The sequence below is a fragment of the Elaeis guineensis genome, chromosome 6, assembly GCF_000442705.2.
Source record: "Elaeis guineensis isolate ETL-2024a chromosome 6, EG11, whole genome shotgun sequence".
NCBI lineage: Eukaryota > Viridiplantae > Streptophyta > Magnoliopsida > Arecales > Arecaceae > Elaeis > Elaeis guineensis.
In genome coordinates, this window is record NC_025998.2 from 2,160,007 (window position 1) to 2,187,303 (window position 27,297).

General features: G+C 38.7%; 1 protein-coding gene across 1 annotated transcript; it reads right to left on the reverse strand.

The window, feature by feature from the left end:
- LOC105047709 (alpha-amylase 3, chloroplastic) lies at window positions 1-27,001 on the reverse strand. The gene is given in 14 exon segments (XM_010926755.4): window positions 1-408; window positions 960-1,087; window positions 1,090-1,126; window positions 2,895-3,017; window positions 4,340-4,589; window positions 7,245-7,351; window positions 9,906-10,095; window positions 12,226-12,992; window positions 14,397-14,752; window positions 24,666-24,783; window positions 25,100-25,222; window positions 25,342-25,396; window positions 26,184-26,317; window positions 26,571-27,001. Coding segments are annotated over 14 exon segments (2,817 nt in total). The 5' UTR covers window positions 26,841-27,001; the 3' UTR covers window positions 1-249.
- Window positions 27,002-27,297: the final 296 nt, after the last annotated feature.

The following is a 27,297-nucleotide window of genomic DNA, read 5'->3' on the forward strand; positions in this document are numbered from 1 at the left end:
TAAGAAAAAATGGCCAATAATACAAATGTAATTATTAATACAGTGATACCTTACACATGTTTTCCAGGACTCTTAGTGGCAATAATTGAATTTTAAGGCTTTATTGATACATCAGCTCTATCTGGGACTCCAGCTGGGAACCACTCTTTATGCTAATAATACATATTATTTTCCTTATATAACATTCGATATAAACTTTAAAATCAATTATGAACAAATAATTTGGTAAGAGTTGACGCTGCACACAGTTCAAGATGCCTCCCACACCTTGTATTCTTTTCCTTCAGCAGCCAAAACCCATTTCTTGGGACTGTTTGATGGTTCGTAATGTCCTGGCCCAATTTTGACTGCAATCTTCTCATCAATCTCAGCTGCGTACACATCCCTCTCTGCCTTGGTTATCTTTACCTGAAGCATACAGCTAGTCGTGAAATTCCGAACATGTGGATGGCTAAAACAACACTATTTAGACTATGCACATCCCATAGACCCTGCAATGGCAGGAGTCTTGTGCATTGGTCGGCCATTTGCATCAGAAGTAAAAAACTGATGTGCTCATTGGACATTTCATACAAGATTCATTGCTGGTCAGAAGCGAAAGATACTCTAAACAACTGATCATGCACTTAACCACAATCAGATTGACACTGAAGATCAAAACTTTAAACACCATGGGGAAGCATTCTTATGTTTTTCTGTCTTTTTATTTTTCTTCTGCCATTAATGTTTTGATCATGATAAATGTTACTTGACCACGAAAATGAAACTCATTAATTCGTAACTACTTCGTAACTACTCAAACTGACCAACCAAAGCAGTCACAAAACCTTAGCAAGGAATGTGTTTTACAAAATCATTTTTATATATGGCATCCATGTCTAAAAAGGGATCGTTCTTTATATGTTTTAGGTATATAAAATAAATGAAGACGTCTTTATTTTGATGTAGAGCATCCATACCGTACTCCTGCAGTGAATCTTCTTTTGATGTCTTAGTGAGATTAGTCTAGAAATTTCTTGTTGATAGTGAGAGAAGATGTGGTCATAAAAAACTGCAGGCGTGCCAGGATGTGTCAGGATGTAGGCTATCCTTGCATCTCCTTACCGGATGGGAATCTCCAATGACCCTGTTGAAAAAACGAGGTACACCATCAGCAGAGTTGCCATTATTATGAGAATAAAGTCTCGTTTAGATATTTAGAGAACCAAACTTGTTTTCAACATTGCATTGTGCAAGATATTATGAGTGCTCACAATAATAGATGACCAATAAAACAGTTTGAGATGGATCTAATTAGTTAGTATTTAACATGATCTAATGGTGTATTTTCATAAGTAAACAGCTAGGCGTTCAATGGCAGTGTTTTTCCTTCATTCCAAGTATTGTACTCATAGGAGGGCAACCAATTCATTGTTTACAAAGAACTACAAATACTAAATTACAGATGTACCGTTGGTTCTGACAAGTGAATGTTTTCTACAATGTCTTTTATTTTCAAAAAATTGCTATTTGAAGGTTGATGGGAAAAGATAATTCCCTAGGAGGAAGCAGCCATATAATAGCCATATAATATCCATGTCTCCAGATGACGTTTCAAACAAAGATAATTTGGAAGTCCAAATATAAGAAAATTAGAAATATAACCTTTCATGGGGGCATCCATATAATAGCATTAGCACTAGCAGTGAACCAAATAGTAATAAATGAAAGGCAGGAGTGGAGCTCGAAATGGGAAAAAGTTGGTTATATTGCTTAAATAGTCAATCAATTTGTATAATTGTATGGTTCGAGACTTTTGCTGGTCTTTCCCATGTTTGGTTGGCCTTGTGGCGTGGGTGGTATCTGACATAGGGTGGTCCTTGCACTACTAATGTTTGGTGTACAGTGGCCATTGTATTAAGTTTTGGGCTTTTCCTCCACATATTGTCTAGTCCATATTGATTATGACAGTGGTGAGTTGGGCTGAGCTACCCTGCTTTGACTAACTTACTAAAAATGTAAAAAGGGTATTGCCTCTAGCAGGCAAGTTCGAGTCAGGTTATGCAGATCAACCTGCTGGCAGATATGGATTTGGAAATCCTTTTCCATTAGTAGGCTGGTTGTGGGTTTTAATATTTTCAGATAGGAATCTGACTCTTCACAAGTATAGACCGAAGCCGTGAAGATTAAAGTTACAACACATGGCATATCAGAACTTGCAAACACCAGTCAAATGATTAATCTACCCTTTGATCTTATTTACATGTAACAGAAAAATTGAAAGCTGTTTTCAAAATTTGACCAGTGCATTTTACACATAAAAAATGGAAAATAATGTCAAATAGTAACATGCAAATTAAAGATGCATACATAACAACATAATTCTTTCTATTCCAACCAGTAGAAACAAATAGGAATTAAAAGAGAGAGAGAGAGAGAGAGAGAGAGAGAGAGAGAGAGAGAGAGAGAAAAAAAAGAGAGAAAAAGAGAGAGAGAGAGAGAGAGGCCCCGGGTGGGTGGGGGGCGGCGCAATGGTAACTCCAAGATTCGATATCAACAAAGGCAATAAAAATGTAAATTGACAAGTTTGAGATAAGAGCATATAGAGAATGGATACCACAAAGGAACATTTAGGGACTGCAACCAACAAAAATTAAAATTAGTTCATGAATCATTCATGATTCATCAGGAGTTTTAAGATATGCCCCTTCCTTGCTTAACAATGCTCAAATCAAAAGAAAGAACCATGGATAAAGTTCTGTGACTATTTTGAGAATTTACTCAATATTAAAGAGAATCAAGTTTGAATAGGTACATTAGAAAACATCCACTTTAGACTAAGTTGTTTACAAACATGTAGAAAAATGAAACCATGAAAGATCTTAAGAGAGAAGATAACTTGAGGCATTTCATACCTGAGTAGAGCCAGTATCATGATTTTCTATAAATGTAACAGCACGAGATGGCCACCAACCTACAACCCCAGGCGGTTTCCCCTTTTGGTCAGACAATCGCCAATACTCAGATTTTTCCAAGGCCTAGAAGAAGAAAAACAACCCATTAAGCTATAAAATGATTGAATGACATTTTTATTACATGAAGCAGCTTATGAATATAAGACCTGAATGCGGATGTGTTCGTAGTTGTTACTGAGGGCAATGGGTGTGGGAAATTGGTAGAACAAGCAGCAGGAGATGAGCACCAATAGAAGTTTTCAAATAGCAAAGATGCATTCTTCATGCAAAATATGGAGGAAGCATCTTGTGATTCACGCAGAAACTATGTCTCCCACATGTTTCTCTAAAGTCTCAGACATCCTAGGCATTCCCATAGTTTGGGGAAACCAAATCAAATCTGCTTTTCAAACAAGTTTGTTGGAAGCACAGATGCATGGAAATACATTTCCTGGTACCTGTGGCTATTGTGGCCTAGACATTGGGAAGACTGTCAGGATAACCAGAAGTTTCCAACTTTCCATGAACAAAAAAACTAATGAATCAGTCATTTTGAAGACCAGAAATACAAAGTTTGTCGCATGCAGTAAACTCATGATTGGAGTACTGTTATATTATTACGATTATCTTTATGATCATTTGTGTGTATTTGTCTGCAAGCTGTCATTAGGATATTTTGCAATCCACAACTCAATGCAACCATCACTTCCAAAACCTTGTGAACAGATTTAGTATAAATGTCAAAATGTCAAATTTTGAATCAGACCCTCAATATAACACTTGACTATCCTGATCATGCTGCCCAACCCTCTAAAATTTCTTGTATTTTAAACATTCAACCGGTCATTGCATAAATGCAAAAGTTAAAGCACAACTTTTTCGAAAATGATGCTCCACATTTACCAATATAGCATAGTACAGCATACAGATGCCTAGATATTTTAGGTATCAATAACCATGAAAACCTTTTGGTTTAACCTTCCCAAAGGCTCAATATTATCATATAAGTTGATGAACTGGTCAACATAATTGTCTTACTCATATGATAACTGGCTAATGTATGTCCCTGTAAGTCACATTATTTAGTGTTCCTTAGCAAGAGTAAATGACAGCAAAACTAGCAATTAAAATTTCAACATTATTTGTGTTCTTTTGATAATATAGAAATATTTATATTAGACAACTTTTAAGTGTTCCATATTGAAGTCAGAGCAGTATAGAAAGTATAGAATAAGACCAATAAATCTAAACTATATGAAATGGGCTCCAGCTTTTATGATCACATAAACCGCCAGCCTCAGAGTTGAGATAAGCTTCAGTAGATATGTTATAGTTCTTTAAGTAATAAAACCTACTATGATGTCAAAAATTAAAAGTGTTATTACAAGGGAAAGAGTCAATCTTACAGTGTGAAGGATTCCTTTAGTAGTGACATCAAAGGCACCAGCAGTTCCATTTGTGGCATTTATCCAATCAATGATTCTCTGCCTGTGAGCATCTTGATTATGGTCCATGTCACCATATGTATAACTGAGAGAGTCCCAAAACTCGCCCACTGCAAAAGATGGTTCACTTGCTTCCAAGTAGTCTTTTACATAACCACCCCAAAACCCTCGGACAAAATCTAATCTCCATCCATCATATCCAACTTCTCTTCTGCAAGTAAAGCATCACAATATAACCCAGAAGATGATTTTACATTCTGATTAAAGCATGGAACAGGAAGTCACGTCCAAAAGAATGACAAAAACAATAACACAACTAATGAAGTAAAAATCATCAAGTCCAAGAAGCTAAAGGGCATGTTAGGTGTTGCATCTGCCTTTTTAGAAAGTCATTCTGAAAAATTACATTCATTTAAGCTCTTAAAGAATATGTACATTTTAGTAACTTTGGCATTTTGGTAATAACATATTGCAGAACTAGTTTTTATGCATAGGCTTCCCATGTTTGGAAGACAATGAGCAATCTGGCAAAAGAAGAAGCTAGAAGCTAGGCTTTCTAGCTTCTCCTAAAAGTGGTTTGAGAGACTTTTGGTTCTTGTAGAAGCCTTCTCAAACGATGTAGCAGGGGTAGCAACAATTGACCCAACCAAGAACCCTGACCTTATCTCAATCTATTTGGGACAGATGTGGTTCAGGGTCATTTCAATTCGGGTTAGGTACAGGTCTTTTTTTTTTTGACTAGAACTTTAAACAAATTGGGCTGGTCAGAGCTCTGACCCAACTAGAGTCATCAAAGCAGAGTTCATGTTCCAGTCAAAACAGCATAGGTTGAGTTGAAGCATAACCTTGGGTAAAGACCTTATGAATGATTGATCTTTTTTTATCATACTAATAGTTTAGTTCATCTTTATAAATGAGCCATTAAGAGTTTTAAAAATTGAGTTCAGGGGATCAACCCTTACAATTAGATTAGGTTATGGGTCAGATCAGGTCATGAGGGTCAATCCATGGGTATGTATGGGTCTTGACCCAATGTTGGTCAGGTCAGGTTGTCATGGTTTCTTACATCATTGTCCTAACTTGACCCGACCTAACCTTGACGCAATCAGAGCCATTTCCATCCCTACTGAACATTTAATTTTTTATGCAATTTTTTACTTTAAAGGTTATAAACTGAATTTTTTAACCAACACCAAACATGTCCTGAAAGAAAATGCATAATGACAGGTGAGCAATGAAAATAGCTTTTGACTGCAAAGGAATAAGTTTACAATAAATTAATACTAAATGAAGGCAATACATATTTTGACATCAATATGAAGCAAACATAAGATTCCTAGAAGTTGATATAATTACAAAATCCAATTCCTAGAACCTTATATAATTACAAAATCCAAAATCCTTTGTGCTTCGGAAGGGCATGCATATTTAAGGTTCAAACAATGTTTACATGCTGTGAGTTGACCATTATCATATCTCCTAATTCGGAATGAATAGAAAAGATGCAAGCCCCTTGGGATTAAACCACGACTAAATAACAATCATCATTTCATTGGTATTTCTAAAAATCATATTTTACAAATGCATCTAGTTTTGGCATGCGTATATTATCAAAAATTTACAGCCTATGACAATTCAATGCATGGTTGATCATATCTCATTCTCCCTTTCTGTTTAGAAATATATAAAGCCCCAAAGGCAGTTTTCCACAATAGTCCGAAGTTCTAGATCAATCTTAAACAGCCGTGTGTTGGACAGGCATATATTGCCAAGTAGGCTTTAATCGAAGTAATTACAGTGACTCCAATAATATTGCCACAGCACTAGCTTCCCTCTAGGATACCAGCAACTAGCCATTGAATATCCATATTCTACTTTATTTTCACAACTAATATTCCTCATATGTTAGCCACGGGTCAAAAGAGGTCTAGCCTCATGTCAGACTGCCTGTACAACAAACAAGCTGATAATCAGATCCCACCAGATATCTGCCAATGCTGCTTGTCTGGTCAGCTGAAACACTTGGAAATAAGCATGTCCTTTCACCTCCAAGGAGTAACCCACCACCAGTTGCTGCCACAGATAACATCACCTGCACCTGCCAACTTGTTGAAAGCAAGGAAAGCTTTACCCATGTTCAATTTCACGACTTGGTCTTCATGATAACACCATCTCAGCCAGGAAGTTGATTGGAGCTAACCACACAGCTTCTTCCTGCAACAGCTTCCTTTCATACATCGCAACCATTTCAGTGGCCCTGGGTAGCAAAACTTTGCACCCATTTCTTCTATGAAGCCTGGAGAAGGTTATGCAACTCTGCTAGTCTGAAACAAAATATTAGATGATCCTCTTGGATCCACTATATCTAGTAATAGTTTCAGATCCCAATACTGACTCAAGGCATGTAGTGAAGCACCAAATCCACAAACTGGACATATCCATAGAGTATGACTTCAACATTAAATATGCTGTCAGGGCATTAACACCTAGTGCATGAGTATTTCTACATACATTTCTTCTGATGGAGCAGCTTGAACTAGAATGTACACACACAATCTAATACCACATCTTTGATTCCATCACCCTGTTCTAGTTGTTTTAGAAACATGCTGCAATTATTCCATTATGCAAATACAATCAAAAGGCCCTGCCTACCCTCTCTTTCAGCAATATTTCAATATATTCTAATAATTCATATCATATGCTTTCCTACCAAAAGTTAATAAAGTAATTTCCATATTATGCTTGAACACAGATTAAGCAGAATATAAAATTCCAGGCATTCCTCTCAAAAAGAAAGAAATTCCAGAAATTATCAAAAGTTAATTTTTAAAAAGTATGAAAATAGAGATACAGATTATCAGACCTCAACCAGCAAAGCCATTCTTTGAGATCATTCCTCACAAATTCCTGAGAATGGTCAATGTTTGGTGCTGCATGGAAATTATCTCCACTACTCTTGTTGCCTCTGCCCTAGAAAGAAGAAAAGTTTTTTTTTTTTTTAAAAGAATCATACAAATGGACAAGATATATTACTAGATGAGGCATATCATTCTAAAAGAACAAAGGAATGAAGCATGAAAATCTTGCAGCCAAGAATTTGAATGATCAACTTTTTTATAGTTCCAGGCAAATAAATGTCACATAGAAATAATATAAGTCCACGCTCAGTACAGAGATAAGGTCTGGGATGCTTGCTCTCAAGAAAATCCCAGATGTTTAGATACTATGTTTACCAGACATGGAGAGCTATAGCTTTGCAAACTGTGAACATCAGATCTCCTAGCACTATAAAAGAACTATAATTAAACAAATAGAAACATAGACAAACAAAAAATTTAGAGCACATGTTAACACACATTTCTAACTGCATTTTGAATAAAGCAGTTTATCTATACCTTCTATCTTATATTTAAAAATGGCAGTTTCATTTTTTTTATTCCATTCATATTTTATACCAAAAATGCCATTTCAACTAATCTAAATTATCTTTATAATCCTAGTGATATACAAATAACAACAAAAATATCAAATACCAATTGTGACAAATAAGAAATTTTCACCTAATTAGTCCTAGCAGTCAACAAATAAGCAAAACAAAAAAACTGTCTTCGAACAAAACAAGGAGAAAACATTTAAAAAGGGCCACAAACAAGTAAGAAGAATATCATAAAAAATTGTGATAAAAACCAATAAGGGGAAAAAAACAAAATATCAATTGTTTCAACAAATAAGGAAAAATATATAAAAGATTTCCCTTTTCATAAGATCATAACAAAAAAAATCCTTTCTTTGTTCTTCTCTCACCACCATTTTGTGAAACAAACAAATAAAAAAAAATAAAGAACTAAAATAATAGGCTGCAAACAGAAAAGGAAAATATCATGATCAAGAGTTTGTAAGAGTAAACAAATTAGAACACCAACTGCTAACAGCAAGAATTATAATCACATTATTTGTGATAGTAAAACATTAAAAAACTGCTGATAAATAACAAAAAAACTAATTATTTTTAATATTATTTTTTATACTTTATATCTTATAGTATAAAACCCTATATATTATATGTTTTCCTTCAAGCATGCATTGCGCATGCTCAGTTGCTGGTAAGTAAACATAAAGACAGATGTTCCATAGACCTTACCAATTCTGTTTGTTCTAATGGATAGGGGGTATCACTTGTAGGATGAATAATAGGCATCACCGGTATATCCTAACTCACAGGATGAAGTGCAAATTCCATCTGGTGGATGAAGGTGATAAATTATAGTAGCATATCACATGGTATTACATGATATTATAGGTAAATATCTATCATGTTTCCCTCATGCAGTAATACTCTTATTGTAAGTGCAATATGGATATTACACATATCAACCATGTAGATTCTGTCATCATGATGATAAGATTTAGTCCCCACAAGGGCAGATAATAGCTTTCTCTCCCCAATAAGGATAATGCATGAACTCCAATACCTGCTCCAAGTTCCATAATATCAGTCTCAAAACATGACCAGGGATCATTAGGGAATCCAGTGAGACTTATTGTGAAGAATTAACTGTGGATCTATTTCCACTTTCCCTACTTGATCAAAACAAAGAAAAATACTAAATTACTAACATAAAAATCATCCCTTTTAGTATTGGTTATTATTTCACTTTACAACAAGTTCAGAAAAAAAATGAAGATTCACAGCAAAAGAAGGATGTAATCCAAGCATAGTTGCTCAAATCAGGAGTGAGTGCAGGTGCAGGGAAGCAGATACTTTAGAAACATTTTTAGGAAAGAAGCATTTAGGAAGTGGGCGTTACCCCAGATGGAAGATTCTGACAACAGGGAATCTAAGTACCAAAATACAATTGGAGATGCATATTAACTTGACAAAACTACCATTAACACTTCTCATAGGATTATTCATATTGGGTATACATTTGAAATTCAATTTTTTCTCGCTAGCATTGTATTTGGAAAAGACTTGGTTCTAGGACAAGGAATAAGTGATACAACAGAAAAAAGATCAGCAAGATAGAAAAAGGAGTGGGTGTTGTGGTCTTCTATGCCATTCCTTGTTCTCCCATGCAATTCCTCAAATACATTTTTTATCTAATTCTAGTTTTGTATGCATTAACAACAATACTCATCTCCTTCCTAAATATTTTGTATATATATCTGGGAAAATATACCATGATATTGTCAAAAGTTATCCAAACATGGGAACTTGGAAACTACCAATTACTTTGTGTATCAAATCACGATATTGTATTCCTGAACTGACATAACAGCATAACAAGATTGTTATGTTATAGCTTTATGTATATTATTCTTTTTAGAAATCAAATGCCATCAAAGTACATGAGCCACAAACTTCACTTGCAAAACTATACGTTCCTGCCAGTTTATCTCTTAACAGAATAGAGTTATAAGTCTATTCAATACAAGCAGCAACCCTAATCTAACATAAAAGCAGGAAATATTCTTAAACTTCCTTGTCAAAAAGACCATTATGTCACAAATGGTAACCTGTTACCTGGAAATGTGGATCATCAGCAACAATAGCTCGGTCATCCCAATTCAGACGACCACCAAAAATATTCCAGACACCATTCTGATTCTGATAGTGAGCACATCGATGATTTAAGACAACATCACCAAGAACTTTAATGCCCACTTCATGAAACCTTTTCACAATGTCCTTCAGTTCTTCCTTGTTTCCGTATCTGATAAATTCCATGATATGAAGTCAACATGCAGTTAATAAAAGAGGAAAACAACAGCTCAAAGAATTATCAGGACCTGAAATAAACTTATCAGCTATAACAGCACTGCCTAGCTTGGCCTTGAGAGCCTTAGAGAATGGTATCAAAGGGTTGCTTAATTGCTAATCACGTTATGTTCCAGCTATGCCAAAAATTAGAAAGAAAGAAAAGGGAGAGGTAAGAAGAACATTAGCAACCCTCAAAAGCAACTAGACATACATGTACATGTTTTCCTAAAATATGCAGCTAAGACATAAAGACAAGAAGACAACAATAATACATGAAATTGGCAGAACTAATCAAACCACACAGGTGCCAATTGCCAGCACTTGATATTGATTTAAACTTTGTTCATGCCCGTTTGCCCTCCAAAAAGCTCATAACTATATTACATCCATTCACATGAATATTCAAAACCATATAGCATAATTATCCATCTTCTTAAGATAATGAACAAGGATGTGTTCATGTAGTATGCGCATTCAATCAGATAATGGCAAATTTCACTAGGATAAAACCTTTCTTTTTCGGTGCCAAAGACACTCAAATCTACATTCAGGCACAAGAACAGATCCTCCTTCATAATGTCCTTCCTTGAAATGTAACAAGCACATTCTATTTAGAGAATGGTCCTAAAAACATGCCAATGCTTGATGATGACATTATAATTCTTTTACTTCCTCACAACTTTTTGGCTTCTATTAAACTTCAGCCTCTCAATACAGGACCACTTGCATTTAGCAGTTGCTCTAAATTACTAATTCAAAATGAAGTCAGCTGGCTGCAGACTTTGATTGCTGATACATCCTAGGGCGCTCAGCTCACCATGTTTCTGATCTATTTTAAGTTTCTATTCAAGACAATAAATTTGTACAAGTAATGATATGCAAGATAACTCTTAGCATTTATAAGATTCACCTTATAACTGCTAGACTTGGTTTAACATATAAATTCACATTTCAATGAGAACAAACAGTATCTTCAAGTCTTAAAACACCACTATGGGCCCCTTTTTTAGGGAGGTTTTTGGTGTGTGTGTGTGGGGGGGGGGGGGGGGGGGGGGTGGGGGATGGGGAGGGGGTGTTGGGCTGAAAATCCTATAGGAATCAGGTCTGTTGACCCATTTAGCTTACATTTTGTAAAAGTCTATCCAAATCCAGCCCAGATGCTAACCTTCCAGCTGTAGGAAGAAAAGAAAGACCTATGGAGATCTTTTTTTCTTCCCACGGCATATGGACCGGGTGGAGTTTGGTTGATGCATGGTCATGCTTAGGGCTTGTTTGGATAATTGGGCCCAAAATCTTGTATGATTCATGGGTTGGACTAGTGCAAATAGGAAAAAGCAGCCTCGGCTAGGCTTGTATTCTCCCTATTGAAAAAGCTTAAGCTGCTTTTTCCTAGTTGCACTAGCCCAACCTATGAATCTTATGAGACTTTCGATCATCCAGGCAAGATGATTGGGCTCAAAATCCTATGAGAATCATGGATTTTAACCAATTGAACCACCTAAATGAGGCTAGGCTAGACCTGTCTTTATAAATGCCCAAAGAACCACCACATTGGGCCGGTTCGAATCCCATATAGCAGCAGGCCTTTTTTCTTCCTTATAGGATTCAAGCCAGCCCAATGCGGTGGTTCTCTGAGTATCCATAAAGACAGACCTAGCCTGGCCTTATCTAGGTGGTTGCATTGGTCCAAACCCACGATTCTAATAGGATTTTGGGCCCACTCATCCAAACAGGCCCTGAATGGATGGCCAAATCCATGAATTCTACAAGATTTTCAGCCCAATCATGTAGAAACAGCCAAACAGGCCCTAAAAATTGATAAATCCACATTCCAAATAATGCAAGTTTCCAGAAAAAGGTGAAAGATAAAAGATTGTTTGCTATATTATACAGCAATCTATGCAGCTGAACGTGTCCCACAACTGCACATTAAGTGAGCAGTGTAAAGTCAAGCAGCATCATCTATGTTGATCAAAACAGGTAATTGCAAATTACCACAGAAGCCAAATACATACATCTAGAGAACTTAAAAGATAGTGAGTAAAGATCTCAAGGGAAAAGAACCTCCTGCACTGAAATATACCTGGAATTCAGATTATATAAATCCTTTGGCATGTAGCCCTCAGGTGATACAGATTCAGTAGGCGGTGGCAACCATATAACTGTAAATCCCAATGAAGATAATTCCTTGGCCTTTGCACTGAGCTCAGAATACCATCTTCCTGATTTGTGAGATTCCCAGTTAAATCCTTGGCATAGTATTTCGAATCCAGAGCCTGTCCCTGAACATAATTTTACACCAGGCTTCAAAGATTCAACACCAAAGACAGATTCCTCCACAAAATTTGGACTGGAGCTTCTGAAGATGCTATAAGCTTCTGCAGCCAATTTTTCAATTTCTTGGAGGATGTTTTCCTGTGCTTCTTTACTTTTTGTGCCCTTACGTTTTCCAGATGATATATCAGTTACTAAATTCCTTATTTCATAAATTATTTCATCAGTATACGCAGCATGATCAACTGCTTGATTTGTCTCCCCATTATTTGAGGAATTTTCAGGTACCCCAGTTTTGGATTTTTGAATAAAACTTGCTTCAGAACGTTCATTTATAATATCCTGTGCTTGGCCATGTCTCATGTCTTGAGGCTGTGTCCATGTTAGCTGTTTGTTTGCAGTACTATCCTGACAGGCCTGAATGGATGAACTACTTGCACTTGTGAAGGGGACATAGAAATCTGTTCCCATATTATTCAACCATGTGGATTCGTTAAGCTTGAGCACAAAAAGAACACCTGATATTCCTTTATCCAGCAAGAACAACCCCCGACTACCAAGGCCATTTGTTTTTGGCTGCAATGCAACAGAACTCTGTAGTGAGTATTAAGTGTTAAGAGATTGCCCTTTTTGGTGGGGGAAAAAGGCAATTCACTACATCTCAAGGTAAAATAATGAGGAAAAAAAAAGAAACATATATAGGCTTCCAACACAAGTTTGTATCAGATAAATCATTAGCAGAGCATGAATAAGTAGATGATCTCGGTTCTACATGTATAAGACATTTATCTTAGATTTGTACCTCCAGCCAACTAATTCAGGTTCCAGCAGTTCAAGTGGCAGCAGAGCCTCCTACTTAGAACGTATATGAAAATCATATCCAACAAGAGCTGCATATCCTCTATGGCAAGAGTTCAAATGCCAAAGTACGAGAGTGTACTGGTTCTCCCATGGAACGGTATGCCTCATGTACCTTCCCATCCTAACGCACGGGATCCTTGGGATGCTCAGGACAGACTGAGCATTTCACTTGGGGGTAAGATTGGCATTAAACCCTGGAATACATAACCTAACCTGCCCGATTTAGCACTAGGTTGGTGGGTAGCCAAATAAAATGTGCATTAATGCCATGGTTCTCAAAGCGAAGGGAGGAATTGAGGAACCCAAACTCGGTAACCCCCTCCCCTCATCTTTGTAAGTAAAGACTGCTGGTCCTGGACCACCCCCCCACGGGTATGACCAGCGCCTATGCTCACGAACCTCCATGAACAGCAGCAAGGGAGGCTACTAACCCTCCATCTCCACCTCCTCCAGCACTGCCCCACCATCTCCTTATCCTTCTTTGACCACCTTGACACCTTCGCCGATGCCCCACGACCTTATTTTACGTATTTCGATGACCAAGGGCATCCTGGTCCCATTTTCACACTCGAACAGTATAATACTGGTGGTACCATCCTGTTTTGGTGATATATGAATACTTGCTTCATGGCCTAATTATTAAATAAGGGCAAATCCTCCAACATGGTTAGTGTTTTTTAATCTAAGCAAAACAAAAAACTAAATAATGGTCTATTATACATGTATTATACATTCTTCATTCAAAGATAAAGAAGGAAAAAATGTCATGCACAAAAATTACTACCAAAATGCACCATGTCATTTCAATAGTGACAAGTTAATCATGAACTCATACTTATACTATATTGCACAGCTTTCTAAAGAATTTCTTACTTTTTCCTATTATAATTTCTTAAAATTTCCAAATTTAACATCCAACTGGTATAACTTACACCTTCCATTTTGTCTACATCTCTTGATATCAGATTCTATCATCTTTTTCACAATTTTTTCTTTAAAGGAATTCTGATACAGATAGTAGAGAGAACTTTCAAGTCTTTAACAATAACTCTGCCCTTTGAAATGGATAATTTGAATTACAATTTAAAACAGATAAAATGCAGTTCCTTTCCTGTGTACCTGCAACAAAGTTTGAAGAGCCTTATGCCGAAAAATTTTGGTTGCTGGAGGATGAGGAGGTGGTGGGATTTCCCATTTCTTGCCATTATCCCTGCAGACTCCCCAGTGAACAACAACATCACCAGGTACATCGGTGTCAAATTGCACTATATTCTTGTCTGACTCATCACTTTTCCTTACAGTAACTGTCATAAAATTCTGAAGAAACTCTTCTTTCAACAAAGAATATTCTTCATGAAATGCTTGAATGTGCCCATTCTGCTGCTTAGTAACTTTGGCTTCACCAACAGTCTCCTGGGGTTTAGAACTAGATCCCTCAGCTTTCACCAGTAAGCTAGATATCTGATCAAAAGTACCTGAAACCAGAAAGAACTAAAAATCACTGTCATCAATCAACTTCACAGCCATAAAGGAGCTTCTCTCCATGGCCATATGCTTCAAATAAAAAAGAAAACAAAAAAAAAAAGGATGCTAAGGAGAACTGAATGCTAATCATGTAGAGAAAGTAAACAACAATGATACAAAACCATGGAGAAAAAGGGTAACATGTCAATCATGATTGGTGAACTGACATTTGAAAATTCAAAAAAAAAATAAAGTGATACAAATGACATGCTCCTTTTAGATCAAGTGCATGTTGTTCCTATGTCACTACAAAATACACCTTATGAATTTTGGCCTCTGAATCATGAATTTCTGACAAATGCATCTTGACTGATATGTGTTGTTTTAATATTATTAGTCTCTAATATCATATTTATCCTTCTTATACAACTATCAATAGTCCAGATCCTTAACAGGTTACATGGATGCCGAGCTACCAAACCTGTACAATATCCATGGGGACCTTGGATTTAGATGATGAGATAAAATTAATGGTAAAAAAGGATCGGATCATTTTGATATCCAAATTTATTTGTATACGCATAGCATCTGACAAATATCTATGTGTGTGTTCATGTCCATCAAAGAAAACCGGGTATGGGTATGGATACACAACACTAATGATAACATTAATGTCGTTAATTTAACTTCCATTCTCTACAGTGACATCTTTGATCCGGTAGCTCATAAAGTTCGACTATGCAACTTATATCCACATTTATACCCACACTGTTAATATCCAATTTGTATCCACATAAGATTAAAACACATACGGATATGAATTCCAATTAATTTTTGTATTCGAATCCATAATCACCTAATAAAGATGGATATGGGTATTGACCGATCCATTTTCAACCCTAAACAAAATGGAGGACTGGAGAAAGAAGAGATTAAGGAAGGCTGCCAATCTCAAAATCCCAGAACTTCTGGAAACCAAAAAAATATCTTTAAACTGGAATATGGTAACCACAAAGAAAAATTAGATATAGTCAACATAGCCAAACTCAACACTTCAACATGACAGAGTACCAGGGAATCCACACAGCTCCAATGATATCATGATAGCCAATATCTTACCATCACTTAATAGGTAATTCTAAAGGTGCCCTAGCTCCTGCATCCCCAACTCCGGCATCTAACACCAACAATTTAGGCAATCTTTTCAATCCATGTAGCTAGTATAGAGACAAACAAATCAATAAAATAGATACATGCTTGGAAAACCTGTATGATGCAAAACAGAATATCTAAATAAATGTATGAGATTAACTAATAATATAAAGGAAATGCTCAGGATCCAACTCCAACCCATGTTCAACTCCGCATTTAAGATAATTGCAAAAACATCTTTCATACTATTCTCAGCTCTCTGCCCTTTTTTGAGGTGAATGATAAGATACAATACTCGTGTAAATACATCCACCGGCATCAAAGTACAGGAGCTCACAAGTTACCTAAAAGAGATGTTGTCCCCATACAAAGCTGCCCAAATGATTCACAACATAGGAGGTCAACCAGTCGATTACACTCTTTCCTTCCCTATAGATGTGAGCAGCTTCCAGCGACATTAAGGCCAAGGTACTCTTCCATAAATCTACAAGAAGAGGATAACACCTATCAAGATGGGAGTCTGGAAAGGCTATCCACTTAACTACAGTTCTGATAGCATAGTCTGGGTTGCCCCTAATATGATGGTAGCATATATAAGCCTCTCCCATGCTCCTCTCAGCTTGGCCAGCAGAACTATGATGTTGTAGAGATGCAAAAACCTAGCCACTACTAGAGTGGAGTTGAAATAATGAAACTTGCACTACCATTTGCCCCCCATCCATCACGCTACCATCAAAGTTAACCTTAAGGAAGCTTGAGGGTGCAGGTCCCCGGGTGAAGTATATGACATGAGATGATGCGGCAACAACGGAGATGGAAACCCATCTTTCCCCAACTGATATTGATCTACTAATGGCCTTGGTGTGAATGATGGGACAACTTGAGTAGAAGCTTTCATGAAAGTCAAGGAGCGCTATTCTAAATTTTCAAACACTTGCCCATTAATTGCCAACCATATATGATATGCAATGTAAGCATAAAATGTAATATCACCCCCATGCCTTATGTGGTATACACCTCTCTCAATATTTTTTCAAAGGAGTCCAGGGAATTGAAAAGGCTGATAGAACCAACAGATAGGGCTGCACACCTCCAAACACACGTGGCCCTTGGGAATTGGAACAGCACTACTAACAGTCTCCTCAACTTCCAAGCAACAATCACAATAAGGAGCAATTTGAAAGCCCCTACAATGCAGAGTACTATGGCAAAGAATCCAGTTCCAACCCACCTTCCAGATATAGAGAGCATTTTCCAAATGGTGCAACCAAGGATCGCCGACTCAGAATCGGACACAGTATCGGCCGACGGTATAAGTCGATACGCCCCCGTATCGGGTCCAAACCAACACGAAAATGGGGATGAACCAGGGAGGAAAAAGAGCGAAAGAGAGAAGAGGGAGAGAAAGGAACGAGAGGCTGGCGGAGACACCTGAGTTGGCCATCGGAGGGCTGCTAAGTCCTCCTAGACTTCGCAATCCTCCGTGAAAAAAATTGAGGAGAGAGAGGGAAGGAGGGAAGGCTGCGAGGAGACCGCCAGATGGCCATTATGGCCGTCGGATGGCCCAAACCCCTCGCAGCTACCGCAGATTTGAAACAAGGATGCAACCCCTGTTTCATCGGATTTTTTAAAAAACCTAGCATAATGGGCCGTCGGATGGCCCAAAACTCATTTCCCACTTTACTGTGTCGAATTTTTAAAAAAAATCTGACAAAACAGGGGCTTCACCCCTGTTTCGAACTTGCAGCAGCCCGGGAGGTTTTGAGGGGCCCGACGGCCACGGCAACCCTTTGACAGCCTCCTTGCCGCCTTCCCCCTCCCCCTCTTCTTAATTTCACACTTTCTCTCACAGAGGACCTCGAAGACCTGGAGTCTCGACAGATCTCCGAGAGTCAGCCACTACTGGTCTTCACCTCTCCTTCCCTCCTCTCGCCTCTCTCTCTCTCTTCCTCTCTTTCCTTCTCCCTCGCTTTGTTTTCGCCGGCATTCCGAATGGAACATCCAAACCGCACCAGTTAGCCATTGGTATGGTTCGGCACGCCCTAAACCATCCGGTTCGACGAATCATAATGCCAACCTTCCACATCAAGAGATGTCCAAGGAAGCCGAAGGGCCAATAAAAGCAACCTATAAAGAGACCTAGCTTTAATTCTAGTAGAGGCAGTAGTACACCATCCATTTTTATCTGAACTATTAAGCATTGAAATGGCCACAGGCAATACTTTGCACGCCAAATCTTCCCCAAAAGCATGGAGGCTGAAATAAATATCCCAATTCATGTTGCCTTGAATCATTAAACCTTCACCTTCAAGTTCTCAAGGATGTGGACAAGCTATTCAAAGGGGTTGTAAAGAGCCAAGGATCATCGATCATGTGTATCAATTTACCATCACCAATCATCCATTTTAAGCTGGACCTCAAGGCAGGGGAACGAATGCATATGCCTTACAAATGAAGGAGCTACTACAAGCAAGACTTGGAGAAGAAAACATAGGCCATGATCCATACTTTGCCCTCATTAGCAAGCATTAATAGCTGTCTGTGTTTAGAATAAATCTAGCCGCAAACTTAGCCATTAAGTCTAAGCGACAAGGAGAGGGTACTTAGGCCCCCATCCTGAATTGGTTACAAACACAGTTCCAAGCTAGTAGATGGACTCTATTAGAGATATCTAACGAGCCCTATAAGAAGTTACACATAATCCGATCAAGCTTGTGGATGCTTAATCTAGGAATGACTGGGTTGACCATCAAATAATTAGGAAAGGGACAAAAGCAGACACTTAACAAGAACCAACCCATCCATCATTCATAAGGACCTCCACATCCAATCCTCCTATCTATCATGAACACATTGAACCAAGAAAGCATGATCAGCAACCATAGCTCTCCTCCCAATGCTTGGGACACCCAAGCACAGCCAAGCCGCTTTGCATCAGTGATATTCAGATGACTTTTGATCAGGTGCTTCACAATCACTTTCATCCTAGAACTGAATCTAATGAAAAATTTATCAAGATTTACTATTTGACCAAATGCTAGACAACAGGCCTGGACAATACTCTTAAGGAGTGGCTGTCGGGACCGGCTGATATGCCGTCCAAGCACCATTGGACACTAAGTTATGGGGCAAGTCATCAGCATAGATGATGACTAGGTAGGAAGAGAAGGGACATCCCTGACAAAGACCATTGGATGATTGGAAGTATTCTGTAGGAGTATCACCAATCAGCAAGGGAAAGGAGGGACACATCCTAGCACCCAATTAATCCAGGCATCCTGAAAGCCCATTTGTCTCAAAGAGCTGATCAAGAAGTCCCATCTAACCCTGTCATAAGCCTGGTTTATGTCTAACTTGAATGCCATATAACACTACCCAGAAGGGGCCTTTTCCAATTCACGCATGAATCATGAGCCCAAAGGACATTATGAAAATACACCTGCCCTTGACAAAGCCCCTCGCTTAGGATTAATTAAGGAGTCTAGCACTAATTGCACCCTACAAACAAGAATCTGGCAATGATCTTGCATAACGTGTTGCATAAGCTGATCAATTTCAAGTGATGGGGCTCTAATGATCGGGTTTCTCAGGCAATGAAGTGACGTATGTGTCCTTCCGTGATTGGGGCATTGAGCAAGTGGAGAAGAATTGCTTGATGGCAAGATAGATGTCTCCTCAGATGATAGGCCAATAATTTTGGAACAAGAGGGGTGGAAAGCCATCAAGCCCTAGTGGTTTGTCCTCTTGCAAGGATCAGACATCCTCCTCAATGTCCACATCTGACACAAGCTTCAACAACCTCTCATTCTCCTACATACAAGTATCTGGCCGGGTTAGGGATGGAGACCAATGATGCAGTACCCAGGTCAGCAGTCAATCTAGATTTGAAGAAATGGAAGAGCTCTTTCCCGATAGAATTAATGTCCTTCACTAGTACAAATTGCTTCCTTTCAAGATGTGAATGCTATTTTGGTATCTTCTCATCATGGTAGTCTGATAAAAGAATGTGGTATTGCTTTCTCCCTCCCAAATCTAGTTAACCCTAGATTTTTGTCACCATAGTGTCTCCTATTGGTGGAGAAGAGAGTAGTGAGAAGACATGGAAGCTTGCAACAACATAAGATCATCATCTGCGAGACCCTTGCTCATAATTCTAGTTGAAGATCCCAAATTTTTATTCCACCTCCAATTTCCGAAAGATATTTCCCACTATGGTCCAATTCCAGCATTTCAATCTTTGCTTTGTGATCTCCAACTACCAAGTGACGTGATATATGGTATCCCCCTAATTAGAATTTTCCAAGCATCTCACACCACCTCCCAAGACTTTGGTTAATCAAACCAGAATTTCTCAAAACAAGGGTACAGGAAATGGAGAAGGGGTATAAGCAAAGAATAGGGCGATGATCTGAGGATATGCGAGCCAAGTGATGCACCAGGTAATCCGTGATGCATTGGATTCAATCATCCATGGCAAAGGCTCTATCAATGCACTCCTGATCTCTCACCTATCCGAATCAATGGTCACACCATATGCATTGGGCTCCTATGTAGTACAAATCATGCAAGCAATTAGTGGAGACGAATTCACGGAACACAACTCCAATCTTCACAGAGAAAAGTTTGCTCGTCATTTTGTCATCAGTCCCTCAACACAATTAAAATCACCAGCCATTAGCATAGGTAAAGATCATTAGTGTCAGCATAGATGGCAGCCAACAGCCACAGTTTGAAATTTAGTTTTGTAACAACGATGAAAACTTGATAAGGACTGTGGTGGAAAACATCCATGGAGGGAACATTCTTCTGCCACATGACAACAATGTTCTAATCATTCGGCAAGCATCGTTGAGACAAGAGAAGGCTTTGACTAGCCAACCGAGTTTCAAAAAATACACAAACTTGGGGAGAGTACAACTAGATGTATCTTCTTGCTATAGGGACAAAAGAGAGCTTCCCAAACCCCTTACAATTCCATAAGAATATCTTCATTGAAGGGGTTGAGAGACCAATCCAGGTCCAACCCATCTCTGTGGCAACCACATTCCAATGCTCCTCCAATATCACATCATTATGCCCATCCACAACATTACCTTCTAGTTAAAGCAGTTCTAGGGATGCTAACCGGTTGCCCTCTTCACAGATAAGACTGCTAACTCATGAGCCAATAGTGATGGTGGGGCAGCGAAAGAGCATGTTGGGAGCTTAGTTCAGGCCATTTCATCCTGAGAAAGTTGCTAGAATTAAACTGCTTTCAGTGGGGTTTCACCATGTTTGGTACCCTACTTGAATGGGCAAATTGGGGGTGGGGGTGTGGGGAAGACGGCCTGTTCGGGCAGCATGACCTAGGTAGGATTGGACTTGGAGGCCTGGCCACTTGGGCTCTATTACAGGAGGCCTAAACAAGAAGGATAGAGCTGGATCAAACAGGTGTTTGAGTTTGAAGAAATTACCTAGCCTTTCTAGTTGGTGGGCAAAGATATTGATGAGTTGGGCGATCTGGTCTGTTTAGCATGCGCCAAGCTTAGGCCAGAACCAATGTTGCTCTATGCTTCTGCCATGTGGACGAGTTCCAGATTGCCACTTGAGTGGGCCCCAGGGAGCCCCTCTAGATGGCTTAACTCAAAAAGAAGCTCAAATATAGATCCCGTCTTTCCACCCGTTCCTTGGCACCCGACCGCCTTTTCATGAAGGTGGTTAAACAATTTGCACCTTGTGACCTTGGATGGCTTTCTCCATCCCTCTAAGTCAAGAGAGGAACTTGATACAACAGAGAAACTAGAGGAATGTTGGCTTCAATAGACTAAGTCGACTCACTGTTCTTCTTTGGGTCCCCTATTCATGGAGTTCTTGATCTCCTAATCTTGGTTATCACTAACTAGCGACCAAACAAAGGCTTGCAACAAGTTTTTTGGAACCAGCACCGAGACTCGTACTGGTAGGGCTAAGCACAGGTCGGATTCGGTTGGATTAAGAGAAAATTTTCATTCGACTGAACCCAATTAGATTGAAGAAAATTCAATCCGCTGCTGACCATTTATCATGTATAAACCATTTGAAACCGAAATGAACGGTTTGTAGTAAGTTCAGATGGATTGTGTCGGTTTAGGCTTCAATGTTGACCCAATGTTAATTTTAAGTCCAATGTTAGCCCATTTAAGTTTATTTGCTTTTTTTTTTGTCAATTTAATACAAAAAAACCTTAATCTTATAAGTTACAAATTTGGACTTATTTTTGAATCTATACAAAATAAAACAGAAAAACAAAATATTTACTCATCTGAAAGTAACGACATCTAAAAGCTTTCACTTTAAAATTATCTCAAATTGATGTGCTTCTATCAATAATTTAATATTAATATTCCCATGAATCCAAATGGGTGATGCAGTGTTTTTTAGAATGAAGTATTGAAGTCTAAGCAATGCCGTCCCAAAATGAAAGTGAGTTTGTGAAATACTACATTGATTGGATTCGATTTCACACGGATTAAAAGTGTAGAAATTGAACCCAATCATAAATAACCGATTTTTTACAAATCTGAACCCAATTCCACCAGATTTATATCTTTCAACCGACCAAAACTGATGTTTATTAGGTCGGATTTGATGGGTTTCTTCGGATTTCGATTATTTCCTCAGCCCTATATGCTGGTTCCTGACCAATTCGACATGGCACCGATTCTATACCATACCAACACTTGGCACAGCATTGTGGGCCAATTCCATATCGGCATGCTTTTTTTCATTTTTTTTCAATTTATTTTCAATCCAATCAAATTTTTGAATGATTTTAGATCCAAATTAACATTTATTTATGTTATATAATGTTTCTATCATTTCGAAATAAAGTAAAAGAAATCTTAAACAATGTATTAAATGTATTTAAAGTACAATGTACTAACCTCAAGATTTATTGATCTAATTCCTCATCAAGTGTCGATGACGCTCGTAAATATCAAATCGTTCACTTAAGTAGGAGAAACATCAACCCATCCTCTAATCAAGTGACATTGTAGTCTTGAACACTCATCCTATGAGGCATCCACTCTGATATTCTGATAAAATCGCAAAAAATTTGTGTGATTTACGGCATTTCCTTATTTTTTTGGTTTAAAAGCAAAGAAACGAAGAGACAAGAAGCGCTCGACACTTCTCTACCTCTCCAATATACAAAGAAACATAAAGACCAACCCCCCACCCCATGCGATACTGGTCGGTTCACACGAACCGACGCAAATCGATCCGAATCATGACAAACCGCACGGTTGACACAATACTGCATCAAATCAAGCGTTCAATGCAGTATGGATTGGGTTTCACCCATTTGTCGATTTATAGGCCCAAACCAGATTAATTCCGCACCGATCAAGTTCGATACGGTGTGTACTGAGCGGTTCAACCTGGTATGAAATTCCATGGCTTGCAAGAGGGTCCCACTGGCTTGTATGCCTAGGGGATTTGGATGCCAAGACCTCCATCATGCCTTGATTCCCACCTGTCTACTACCATGGCCAACAAGGCAAAGATGCATTAGTGTTCTAAATCATATTCTAATATAACAAATTTCTAGTTGCACTGCTAGCTAGTCCCCATCTATGGGCAAGTCCAGGGAAGGGAAGTGACACCCCATCGTTGTGACCAATTTGGTTGCACTAAAGCACACCGCTAGAATATTCTCATAAATAAACTACTGGCAAAGACCTCTTTCTTCCCTTTGATTGGCCGGTCGGGCTTGAGTGGAGCAGAAATATCAACCCATACACAAATCCTAACATGGCCTAATTTGCAAAGATGGTTGGTGAAATCATCAATAAACATGGGTTTCCCAATAGTAGAGGCTATGCTGAGGATGGCTGATCTCTTCCACTATTCCATCGGAAGTTTTGTAAGTCTTACCCACAAAATCACAAACCTAATCACATTCTCACCTAGAATAAAATCTAGCCTCCATGGTTCTAACACCATAATCTAGCCTACAATGAGCCAGGGACCTTTCTTCAAGATGATGTCCCACTCCACCTCGATTCTGAAGTGGAACAAGTAGTGGTATTCGATCAGAGAGAAAGCATCAACCTCGTTCAACAACTTACCTCCCTCCTTAAAATCTTTAGCAATTCAACCGATCAAAACTCTCAAATTCAAACTCTTGACCAATACTACGATAGACTCCTATTCTCAATAAGAGTCACCGATCTTCTCCAACAAGACAAGAACAGCAATCTCCTCCTTGAAGATCTTATGAGTTTGCCACGGTGGCTGCCGATGTTGACCTTGGACAACCGTTGCCCATGATCATCGCACATAGGGGGAAGACTCCCTATTTGCTATAGTAGTCTTCATCGGTCAATTGCAGTGGGGCGCAAACACCTATAAGGTGTTCAATGAAGTGCCTCACTTAGCTCTATCCCCGCAACCTCGCAACTTACCTCCTTTCGCTTTCCAAGATGCTCTCTCTGCCAATTCATTCCTCCATTCTTTATATGCAGAGCATGTGCCAAATTCTAGCAAACTAATAATTACAACATGATGGTTTCACTCACATTTAACTCTTGCTAGTTGTTTGAAGGATAGCTCAGAGGCATTCAAATCAATGTGTTTAAAATTTTAGAAGGTACAGCTTTAAACCCTCTTCCATCTAAATATCATCTTTAATTGCCATTATAGATTTTCTTCTACAAGTAAATACATAAATAAAAGTTCCAATCGCCTACAATCAAGAAGATAATTAAGTAAAAACTATGGCCAAAGATAACAAGTTAAAAGCATTTCAACCTAGCCATATGCCGAATCCTTGCTTTCCATTGGAAGCATTGTCCTCTTCAATAAAATCCTTCAAGGAAATTCTGAAGTCCCTACCCTTGTGCTGAAACCATGCTCCTGTTTCCTCTTCCTGATACATTATATGTAAAGTATTAGAGAAAAAGGCATTCAAAGTAGTTATGAAGTTATCATCTCCCACTTAACAAGTCATTAGTACTTGATATGCTAGTCAGGCATCAGTTTAACAAGTCCAACTCGAAATGTTGAAAGGAAATTTGATGACTACAATGACTTGATTGTAAAGTACGCATTGGTTCACAATTAATTTCTGAAGAAAACTATAGAAAAAGATAGCTTGCTAGGAAGACTAAGTTGAACCACGATATCATTTGAATTACATGGAGATCACTAATTTGAGTGAAAGAAAAAGCATCAAGACTGAATACCTTCAAAACAAAATGAATAGCTGCAATTGGACTATTACTATCAAAATCAATATGCACTTCATGAAGTATCTGTCCCTCCAAAGCAGATGAAGATTTCTTCAAGGGTGTTTCAATTGCATAATCCTGAAGGAAGCCACGGATGGCAATGAGATAGGCCAAAAGGAACAATAGTACTTATAGAAAGAGATGTAAAGCAAATAGCATGAGAAAACAAAGACGGTGATCAAGAGATGAGTAGCTACCTTGATGGGAATCGAGCCAGGAGGTCTCATCTCCAGAGGAGGTTGATCCCATTCACTGCAAGCAAAAGGAAATTACAACTCAATTATTAAAAAGAAATAGACAAACATGAAGCAACTTTGCAAAAAGACATGTAACAATCAAAACAGAGTAAATCTCATATAAATTAAGCTAAAAACTTTTCATGGATCAAAGAAACTAATTCAATCAATCGGTAAGTTTCACTCATATGGTAGCATTACTTGAAGATAGAAAGCTCAGCCTCGTCAAGCAATACATCCACAAGGAAAAGGCATTAGCACCACGTACAATTAAATGTTTACTTTATGAAAAAGGACTTGCATTATATAAATCATCTTCCAGGATCCAGCAGATCACAAAAGCATGGAACCGCCATTCGTGAATGGAAAATGCTTTGAGGTGCCAGCTAGTGCACACTAAAAGTTGCATGGGTCCACATCTTGCTGGCTTGGCAACTCAGCGTTCAACTATCTCTGTATCACATTCCATTAATTGCACAAATCCCCCTAGCGCACCAAAAAAAGTCAACTAATAGCGTTTCCTCTTTGTGGACAAAACTTTATGAGATTAAAGCCGAGAAACTACAAATTTTAACTCGGATTATGTAACTTTAGTTTGCACAAAATAGGATTACATAAATCAGACATATCCAATCCATGCAAGGGAGCATTTAACACTAGTGTTGATTTTAAATAAAGATCTACTTTTCTTTTCTATTTTTCCCCCTTTCTGGTTACAGACAGAAAGATCTTCTTTTTCTTTTTTCTTTCTTTATTTTCATAGAAAGATTCTACAATAAAGATAGCAAAGTTTCGTGGCTTACCATCCGAGATCATCGCAATAGGTGACTCCCCAGTGCAAAATCCACTTCCCTTCCAGATTACACCCCACCGCCAGCCGCCATCTCGATCCCTCACCCTCCGCCGGATCCAATCTCACCGATAACTTCCCTTCGACCTGCCATCCCCAAATTCTCCATTAGAAAACCCTAAAATAGAATCCCCTGCCAGAAAAAAAAGAAAAAGAAAAAGAAAAAAAGGAAGAGAGAAAGCAACCCTACCACTGGGTTCCCACCCAGCACCACACGAATCTCAAGGCGATCGCAATAACCTAGATCGCCCTCGGATTCGCCGAGAACAGTGCGGATCAAAATAAACTCCGACAAATTTGGAAGCGGAAAGAGAGACAAATCGAGAAAGAAAGAAGTTACCGTTTGGGTCCGCTTCAAGGGAAACGTCTCCGAGAACAACACCTCGGTCTCCGCGGCGTCGGCGAGAGACGGTGTCGGGGCCAACCCCGCCCTCACGATCCGAAGAGCCTTTCGAGCATAGTTGTTGGAGAGTCCTCTGGAAGCCCGGAAGACGAGTTTGGGGTAGCGGATCGGGCAAAGGACCTTCAATCTCCTCAGCTCGTGGGGAGGAAACCTAGGCTTTTCTCTGGGAGGCAGGTGGAGGACCGGCCGCAACCGGACGATCGACATTATAGACGGGAAGAGAGCTCGGATGGAAAGGGAGAGACGCAGAGGAGAGACGAGACGAGAGAGATGAAGATATGTCCGCTTAATAACTAAGCAAAGATGGTGTAGAACGTGAACGCTGATCAAAAGGGCAGAGCATTTTCAAGTGACCTTTACGTGGAGCTCATTTAAAAGAAGCCTCCGATAATAGAAACTCAAAAAGTAGTGGTTATCCATTACGGAACAGATCCACAACACAGCCGGTTCCATGGAACACCATGTAAACAAATTCTTGGCCGCCACGTGACAGATTTAGATGCGCAATGGGAGGAAGCGGTCTCCAGTCCAACTTGATGAGCTCTTTCTGCACTTGTGATCAATTAGGATAAGAATCGTCAGGCGTTCTCTTGTCTTTATTTCAAGCTAGTTGGGATGTGATGACGTCATACTTATCCTTAATAACGATAACAATTCATATTTT